The 9,726-nt window shown below is 38.4% G+C and overlaps 1 protein-coding gene across 1 annotated transcript in view; it reads right to left on the bottom strand.

Annotated features, from left to right (window-relative positions):
- Positions 1 to 9,726, bottom strand: part of HEATR1 (HEAT repeat containing 1) — a 27,734-nt gene that overhangs the window by 8,913 nt on the left and 9,095 nt on the right. The window contains exons 9-14 of the mRNA XM_012660336.1: positions 8,540 to 8,668; positions 6,879 to 7,109; positions 6,027 to 6,153; positions 4,745 to 4,905; positions 1,601 to 1,647; positions 126 to 249 (exon numbers count right to left, since the gene is read on the bottom strand). Coding sequence (XP_012515790.1) covers positions 126 to 249; positions 1,601 to 1,647; positions 4,745 to 4,905; positions 6,027 to 6,153; positions 6,879 to 7,109; positions 8,540 to 8,668 — 819 coding nt within the window. The remainder of the gene's footprint in view (positions 1 to 125; positions 250 to 1,600; positions 1,648 to 4,744; positions 4,906 to 6,026; positions 6,154 to 6,878; positions 7,110 to 8,539; positions 8,669 to 9,726) is intronic.

Genomic DNA, 9,726 nt, shown 5'->3' with positions numbered 1-9,726 from the left:
GGGCTTCACTATATTCAGAAAAGGTATTGCTAAGTTTCTTCTTAAAGTACAACTTTAAACAGTTTCACAATAACATAAAAAACAATAAAAAACCACAATAATTGTGGGGAGAAATGAAAGCATACCTTATCTAACATGTCGTAAGCTTTACTAAGGAGTGCTCGCCAAAACTTCACAGTTAGTTTGTCTGCGTTTTTTTCCACGGACTGTGCTATAGTGTTAATATATCCAAGAACAGTTTCTAGCAACCTAAAACACAGGAGACTCATTCAGCAAACAGGAGCTGAAAGCTTTTAAAGAACTCACTCGTCTATCTTATGCTGAATGTTTCATGTAGAAAGATCAATTAAATAAATTTGCACATTATTCAAAAACTATGTGGAAAGAAAAGGATTATCACCATAGAGAAATATCGCCAAGAAGTAAACAGGTGCGTCTATCCAGAAGGACATTCCTCGCTTAGGCTGTGTGAGGTGCTGACTCAGCAATAGTGAGTCTGACTGTGCTGTCCACGTGTGGTGTTCAGGGAGTTATAGCCCTCGGTTAATAGCAGCTGCCCACACCCCCACACACGTTCAGACCAAAGAGGAATACAAGACATAACCCACGTTTCCAACATTACTAGGAGACAGAGAAAGACTACAAACTTCAAATAACCTGTAATTAGAAAAGTACACACCAAATTCCAACACAACTACCACTGGAGCTCCCCCACTGCTGCCAGCCTGAAGGTGGGAAGGTAGGGGCGGGGGGAGAGACAGAACGTGACACTGTACAGCAGAGGAGGGGAGTAGAGGGCACAGACGAAACCACCCCTGAAATGGAAAGTCCTACACAGAGTGCTAAAAGCCTGGCCAGGACTGGCACCTGGCAGCCCACAACACCGCATACACGGCAGGACCGTAGCCCCGGGAAGGCCATGTTTCTGGGAAGGGGGCATGGAGCAAGGCCAGCAGTTTTTGGCACATTTGCTTTATCATTCTCTCTACATATGTATTTTTTTCCTCTGAGCCATTTGAAAGTAAGTCATATGCACTATGCACTATTACATTACCTGTAAGGACGCAGTAGTGAAGGGAAAGAATTTCTGCATCCAGATACATAATGGCAGCATACGGATTATAATTCACGGAATAAAGTAAGCATTCCCTGAGCCCATACAGAACTGGGCCAGATTAAAAGACACTAATTAGTTATTACAATTAAATACATGATACAATCCTGGAATGGACTATGACCCAGAAAAAAATGTGGTATAAAGGACATTATTGGGATAATTAGGGGGGCTAGGATAAGAACTGTAGATTAGATCACAGTATTTTATCAATGTTAAATTTTCTGAATTTGATAAATGTATTGTGGTTTTACAAGAATATCTCTTATTCTTAGAGGCATAATACACATGACTTACTTTCAAATGGCTCAGAGGAAAAAAATATACATGTAGAGAGACTGATAAAGCAAAAGTGGCAAAAACTACTAACAACTGGTGAGCCTGGCTGTAAAGAGTATATGAGAGTCTGGGGTACTATTCTTCCAGTTTTTCTCTAAGTGTGAAATCATTTCCAAACAAAAAATAAAAAAACAAAAGTAAACATACCTCTCTTCAAGGCCCTTTAAAATCTGAGGACCACCACTTTCAAGTACCTGATTTTTAAAAAAGACATCATTAGAATAGTATGGAAGCAGATAATAAAAAGTCATCTGAAGTTGGTTCAATAAAACTCAGACTATTCATCACTCAAACCTCCCACAGCAACTGTCTTCTTTTCTTTTTTTTTTTTTTTTTGAGACAGGTCTCACTCTGTCACTCAGAGTGGAGTGCAATGGTGTGATCACAGCTCACTGCAACCTCAAACTCTTGGGCTCAAATGATCCTCCTGCCTCAGCTTCCGAATAGCTGGGACCACAAGCATACACCACCACGCTCAGCTAATTTTTGTATTTTTTTGTAGAGACGGGGGTCTCACTACGTTGCTTGGGCTGGTTTTGAACTCCTGGCCTCAAGCAATCAACCCTCCAGCTTCGGCCTCTCAAAGTGCTAGGATTATAGGCATGAGCCACCTCGCCCAGCCAGCAACTGTTTTCTGACATTACAATTTAATCAGGTTCGGATCATCCTTGTTACATTATAGTAACTCTATTTCTCTTAATTTATTCTAATTACATTCTGTTTGTAGTATCTGTAAAATACTACCAAGACTCAGAAAAATATTGCAATTAACTAACAATTCTACAAAATGCTGATCTTGTGAGCTCATATATCATTTGTTAAGAAGTTAAACATGATGGATACAGCTGTAGCCCCCACGTTCGGCTCCCTCATCCCATTTTCCCATTGTCTCACAGAGACAAGCACCATCCTGATGTTTTCAAACCGTACGTATCATTAGACAACATGTTTTTTTGGTAACATTAGATTAGTGAGATCTATGCATGGCAACTCACGTTGTTCTAGTTCACTCATTTTCACTGCACATAATATTCCTCTATAGATACCACAATTTAGTTATCCATTTGTCTCTGTTGCTAGACATTTAGTTTATTTCCATTTTTTTCTTTTACTAATAATGCTAAAGAACATTTTTATGTCTCATGAGCACCTAGCCAAGTTTTTATGGAGTGTACGCCTAAAGAAGGGAATTACTAAGTAACAAGAATTACTGGCATCTTAAACCTCTCGGGATCCCGCCAAATGCTTTCAAAAGTCGTTGGAACAACTCACACTGCCTGCCACTGTGTTCCCTACATCCTTGCCACTCCTTGGTATTAACAACTTTGACATTTTTGCCAATTTGATGAACATCACAGAGACATCTCATTTAATCTTGTATTCCCTGCTTACTAGGGAGGCTGAATTGTGTCACATATTAAGTGGCCATTTATGATTCCTCTTTAGTGAATTCATATCCTTTGCCAGTGTTCTAATGGAAACTGATGCTTATTGATTTATGCAGAGCGATAACCTTCTCTTAGTCTGTGGCTTTCTTTTCACTTTGTTTATATGGCTTTTTGTTGAACAAAAATTTTAAAGGAATTTTTCTCTATTTTCTGGTCACAACAATGTTCTCCTTGATTTTTTTCTAAATGTTCTAAGTGTTGCTTTTCAATTGAAGTTTTTACTTTACCTAAAATTGTCTTTTGTGTATCATGTAAGATCAGACTCTGCCCCAAATGGAAAACAAATCATGCCAGGGCTAGTCGTTAGACAGTTCTCTTTCCCCGCTGCTTTGTACAGTCACCTGCCACACTTCTCACCTACTCACAGGTGTGTTTCCGAGCTTACTGTTCAGCCACATTGATCCATCTGGTTACTCTCGCACCACCATTGCCCTGGGCTCCTTGCATTTTGGTATCAACTTGTCAGTATCATTTTAAAAAATGATGTAATTGAAGAAGTGCATTGAATTTATAGATTAATCTGGGGAGAGCCGACATCTCTAAATAGTGAGTCTTCCTGTACATGACAGTATCTCTTTCCATCCCTTCAAGTCTTATGTCCTTCAGTGTCTTGCACATTCCTCCATAATCCTCCTGCACGTTTTTGTTAGGCTTATTCTTAGTACCTTTTAAGTTTATGTTTTTATTGTATATGAAATCCTTTTTTTAATTCTATTTTCTATTAGATTAAAAAGTACGGTGGTGTGTAAGACTAGCTCAGCAAGCTTGCTGGAATGGATCACTTTCTACCCTGATCTCTATTAACTGTTTGTTGATTCTCTTGTTTCCTGATTCTTACATTTCATTTCTTTTCCTCAACAGAAATGATGGAGGGCATTCCTGACTTTAGCAAGCACACTATTAATGTTTCATCATTAGGTGTGTGATATAAAATAAACCACAGGCTTACCAGGACAAAGTAATTCCAATCTACTCTGCATTGCTAAGAGAACTTTTTTTCTTATATCAGAAATGAGTATTGAATCTACTGAATTATTTTCCTGTAAAATTTACAGTGATCACATGGCTCCCCCCTGTTGATCTGTTAATGCCAAAGTATTATACTTTAAAGATGTTCTAATGTTAAACCATTTTTTGTATTCCTGGTCTCGATATTCCTTTCTTTCCCTCTCATTGTTTAAACTGAAGTTTAATACAGGAATCACACAGGCAAAGCTCACTGTCTCCAGGCAAAGAAAGAGCACATTAGCAGCGCCTTAGAAGCCCTCCCATACTTGCCACCCATTACTGCCCTTTCCTTCCTCCCCAAAGATAAGCACTGTCCTGACTTCTAAAACCACAGATTTGCTTTGCCTGTTTTTAAACTTCACATAACTGGAGCCGTAGTATGTATTCTTTGGTGTCTGGCTTCTTTCTTTCAATATTGTTTGTTCATCAGATGGCTATGTCACACAGGTGACCTGAGGTTCACCCATGTTCATTTATGGCCACAGACAATTTATCCACTCTGCTGAGACACACCTGAGTTATTCCCAGTTGCAGCTACCATGAATAATGCCATTATAAACATTCGTGTAGATGTTTTTTGGTGTGCATGTTCATACACTTTGGTTGGGTATATACCACTTAAGAATGAAATTACTGAGTCACAGGGTTTCTATTATGTTCAATCTTAATAGATCATGCCAAACAATTTTTCGTGGTGAAGTGTACTATTTTTTTCTATTATCTTTAAAAGCATGCTGTGCCTATTTTAATGACACATTTACCAAGCTATTGCACAGTTCCTTTAGAAAAAGCAAAATCATTTTTTTATCATAAACACATTTAAAGAACACATTACCTTTTTGAGAAAACTATTAGAAGCCAGGAGCTGAGACATAAAGGACACTGACAAAAATTTAAAATGCCGCAGTTGCTTGCTAGTGTGAGTGTCTACGTTAAAAATCTGTAGCATTTCTTCTTGTGACTCACTCTTATTAGATACTGCTTTGGGAATGGTTTCTGAAACATAGCAACAAAACATTTTCAACCTGAATCCTTAGTATAGATACAGATATAATGAGCTTTAAAGTATAGCATGTTAATGAGATATGACCATGGGTTTTTCCTCTCCTAAATTAGTGAAAAATGTGAGTGTATTTATCGAGAAAGTACCCAACATCCCTAAGAGGGTGCATAAGACAAAAAACAAAACAAAACAGAGCAACTGAGACAATCAAATGGAAGAAAAGGATATTACAGAAGGAGTCTTTGAACTTCAAATTTCAAATGTAGATTTCCTTACCAAAGGTGTGTAATATGGATGGGGTTGAGGGCGTGGTGGTCAGAGGTCCATGGTGAACCACTTAGAAACCACTGCCCTAGAGAAGGACTCAGTGTGAAGACTCTTCCTTAACCATGTCACCACATATAGCTCTCTAGGCACCTCCCTGGTCTGTCCCTACCAAATCTGTGCCAACTGCATGATGAGACAAGTTACTGCCTGGCCAAACAGGGGTGACAGGGCCAACAGACAGCTGGCCACACAGAAAGTAGTCCCTGTGGAGTCCTTAGTACCCTCTTTCTAATGCACCTGTTCTGCTTCGAAGGGTAGAGAACTAAGAACTTTCAACACATCTACCCTTTCTTAAACCAGCCTCAGTGCTGCTGCAATGAATGGAATTTTCTTTAAGACAATGCTATATAGTACTATTTTAATATTTAGTTACCACTAATGTGGTATCTATTTTTTTTTCTTTTCTTGTAAATCTCTTCAGATATTTTAATGGGAAGCTAAGAGATAGCTAATAACCTCCTGCTAACTTACTGTCATTTGAACATAATTTATCTTGAACACTGGTAACATTCCATAGCCAAGACATCAGTGGTACTCTGCGTGTCAAATGGCAAGTAGAAAACCTACTGACTATTTTCCATAAGGATTCAAGAAAGAACACAATCATATACTCAGTAATTATTAATTTACTTAAAAAATATCTTTCTAAAGATGTACTAAGTTTCTCTTCCTAATAAAGAAATAGGAAAAAAAAAATAATAAAGATGTGCTAAGGGTAACCTGCATTCTTTTCTGCTTCTCTTTAGTTTTCAGATTAAATAATAAATAACACCTGATTTATGCTTACCTTCTTTTTCCTCTGGCAGCTTTATTAAGTACTGGAGGATATTCATCAAGCTTTGTATCTGATGCTGGACACTAAATTCACAACAGACTGAAATCCAAAATTCAGTGTCTGCCTCTAAAATAGCATCCTGTATAAAGAGAAAGAAAAAAGGTAACAAACCTGTACCTATCATATTTTAATTAACAAATAAAAGTAAGAGAGCATGTTTAGAAATGTTCCTTAGCATGCAAATTCATTATATTTTGTTCCTTATGGTCATCACCAGATGAATAAGTTAGATGAGTTCCTTCTATAAAAAAGCCCACTTACGCGAATTGTGAAGGCATAATTCCAGGCTAATTTGCATTATGGTTTCTAGCAGAACTGAATACACTATTTTCCTACTACTACTACTACTGCAGGAGTAGCAGCCCTCATAAGTTCTACCCTCGTCTATCCAAAATTGTGCTTTTTCAAACAACTGCCTTTGTCTGCATCTTACTAATTCCAGGGACATGGATGCTCCTCCATTTCCCCACAAAATGCCTTCAAAACCACTTTCAAATGACACTATTTCATTACTTTACAGCCATACTCCATTGGCCTTAAAACAGACCCACCAGCATGGCACTATCTGTTTCTTGGAGAAGACAAATCGCCCTCAGATGTTTTGCTGCTACTGAGGATATTCAGAGTGCCGCAGGCTCTGAGAGCAATTTTTTAAAATGCCAGAATTATTTTTGAAAAAGGTTCTCAGCAAGCACTGTTAAATAATACACATTAAGCATCATCAGCCCCAAGTTTAAACTGGACAATATTACAAAATCTGAAACATAACCATTGTCCTCATCACCCCCCATCCTATGTTCTGACCTTTTCTCCATAGGCAGCCACCAGCACTGTTTTTGTGACATACTGTTCAAAGAGCAGGACGAGGAGAACCCAGAGGAATTTTTCTGCACCTAGTGTATCAATGAGTTGAACAAGGATGGGCAGGCGCCTGTGCTCTGGAACATGTGGCAGTGCATCCACAAACACATTAATGATTTTCACCACAATTTCTTCAATGTTTCTTGTGACTTCTCTGGAGTCTCCGCTATCAGACTGCCGAATAGCAAGCAGGGACAATAAGTAGGTGCAAATAACCCTCCATAAAATGAGCTTTAAGTGGGTAAGATAAGGCTTTCAAATGGGCCCCCAAAAGTTATCAATTTTCATAATCAAAAACATAACAACAAATATTCAATGAGTACCTATCATGTCCCAGGCACTATTTAGCCCCGAGGGAAATACAAAGTGCAAGACGTGAGCCCTGTCCCAAAGAATACTTATAATCTGCATGAAACAAGACACCCATGTGAAAAGATAACAGGAAGCAGTAAAGAGCAGATGCCAAAGATGTGGCACAATGGCAAGTCTGCTCAGACACAAATCACACAGGATTTGGGTTGTGTCTCGAGAAGAATGGGTATAATCTAGAGAAGCAGAGCACAGAAAAGACCACTAACTCCCTGCTGCTCTCAGAATCAAGTTCCAACCATTTCACTCTGGTGCTGGTGATCAAAATATCATTGTTGAATGAATGATAGAATGCATGACAGAATAAACAAACACTTGAATGCATGAATAAACCAATGCCTACCTGTCCCAACCCTCTGTTCTCCATGGAATCGATCTACATTACATTCTTCACACTGTGCACATTCTTAGGCCATGACTTTTCTCATGCTATTGGCTCTGCCATTTCACTGAGAAATCTTTTCCTTCTTTCACACCAGCTCAAATTCTATTTCTTATGACATTTTCTGATCATCCTGGCCCACATGGACTTCTCCCTAAAGTCTTTAGCATTTGTTTATTTCATTGGCATATTTCATATTAACGCATATAGTTATTATTCTTTTTGTGTATATGTCCTGTAACTGCCAACTTGTTGGACACTGAGAACACCGATCTGACACCAAGATTAAAAGGAAAAGGTGCTGAATACCATCATCCCTAGAATGGTCAGCAGCATGAGAAAAGACATTATTTAACAAGTAGGGGGCGTAAACCGAAAACTCAAGTAGACAACCTAGCTCTTTCATCTTTGAGACTACTTTTTACCTTCAAATTGTTCATTCCTTACTGGCAGAGACAACATCTCACTTCTGAGTACTTGGCTCTTATAGGATGCTTGGTAAACATTTGTTGAATTGCATGTTAATAAATTTGCCACTGTAGCTCTGAAAGTTCCTACTCTCATAAACCTACAAGGGTTTTATTAAACTGAAGTGAGGTCCTGAAATAGATAGCAGATATAAATTCATCCTATCAGAATGTTAAGACACTTTTATAGATACACCCTCGCAGCACAGCAGAACCAGCTATGTTTGTTCATATGCTTGGGAAAGACATTATTTCCAACACTGCTTCTTAGCTTCACCATTCTAAAATTTAAGAGGCACAGTACTTGAGCATTTCAGAAAGGCTTTTAATGTCATTTATAGGCAAAATTTAAAAAAATAAAAAAAATACTAATGATGACAGCTTACCTGAATAAGTGCCGGAATAACCATTTTCACTGTCTTGTTAATAACTTGAAAACTATAAGCATCGTCAAGGCGCATGACATTGGCTCCCATAAATGTAAAAATAGACATGATATTGTGTAAAACTTTATCCTGAAAGAAAATACAACTGTCGATATTTTCTATTTCAAACACATCAAATACTAATGATTCACTACAACTCACCAATGAAAAGAGAAACAACCTGATTTAAAAATGGGCAAAGAATTTGAAAAGACATTTCTCCAAAGAAAATATCCAAATAGCAGGCCAGGCTGTGGTATTCACACCTGTAATGCCAGTACTTTGGGAGGCCAAGGAGGGAGGATCGCTCAAGGTTAGGAGTTTGAATCTAACCTGGACAACGTAACAAGACCCCATTTCTACAAAAAATTAAAAAATTAGCCACCAGATATGGTGGCTTTCGCCTGTAGTCCCAGCTACTTAGGAGGCTGAGGCAGGAAGATTGCTTGAACACAGGAGTTCTAGGCTGAAGCAAGCGATGATCACTTGCACTCTAGCGCCTGGGCACTCCAGCACCTGGGCAACAAAACAAGATCCTGTCTCTAAAAAAAAAGGAATACACAAACGGTGAAAGCATATAAGCATATGAAAAAATGCTCAACATCACTATTATGGAATTACAAAATCAAATCACAAGATAACACTTTCATACTCACTAAGATGGCTATAATAAAAAGACAGACAATAACCAGTGTTGGCAAGGATGTGAATATAATGGAACCCTCATAGACAGCTGGTGGGGGAAAAATGGTATGACCACATTGGAAAATAGTCTGGCAAGTTACTCAAAAAGTTAAACATAGAGTTACCCTGTGACCCAGCAATTCTACTTCTAGGTATATATCCCCAAGAGAAATGAAAACATGTCCAACATAAAATCTTATATATAAATGGTCTTAGCAATGTAATTAATAATAGCCCAAAAGAAGAAACAATCCCCATAAATGTCCGTCAACTGATGAACATAAACAAAATGTGGTATATACATACAATGGAATATTATTCAGCCATAAAAAGGAATACTGACTCAAGCTTCAACATGGATGAACCTCAAAAGCAATATGCTAAGTGAGGCCAGGCGCGGTGGCTCACACCTGTAATCCTAGCACTCTGGGAGGCCGAGGTGGGCAGATTGTTTGAGCTCAGGA

This window comes from Propithecus coquereli, unplaced genomic scaffold (genome assembly GCF_000956105.1).
Source record: "Propithecus coquereli isolate 6110/MARCELLA unplaced genomic scaffold, Pcoq_1.0 Scaffold66, whole genome shotgun sequence".
NCBI classification, from domain to species: Eukaryota; Metazoa; Chordata; class Mammalia; order Primates; family Indriidae; genus Propithecus; species Propithecus coquereli.
Note: the sequence above shows the minus strand (reverse complement) of the source record. Positions and strands in the feature narration are given on the sequence as shown.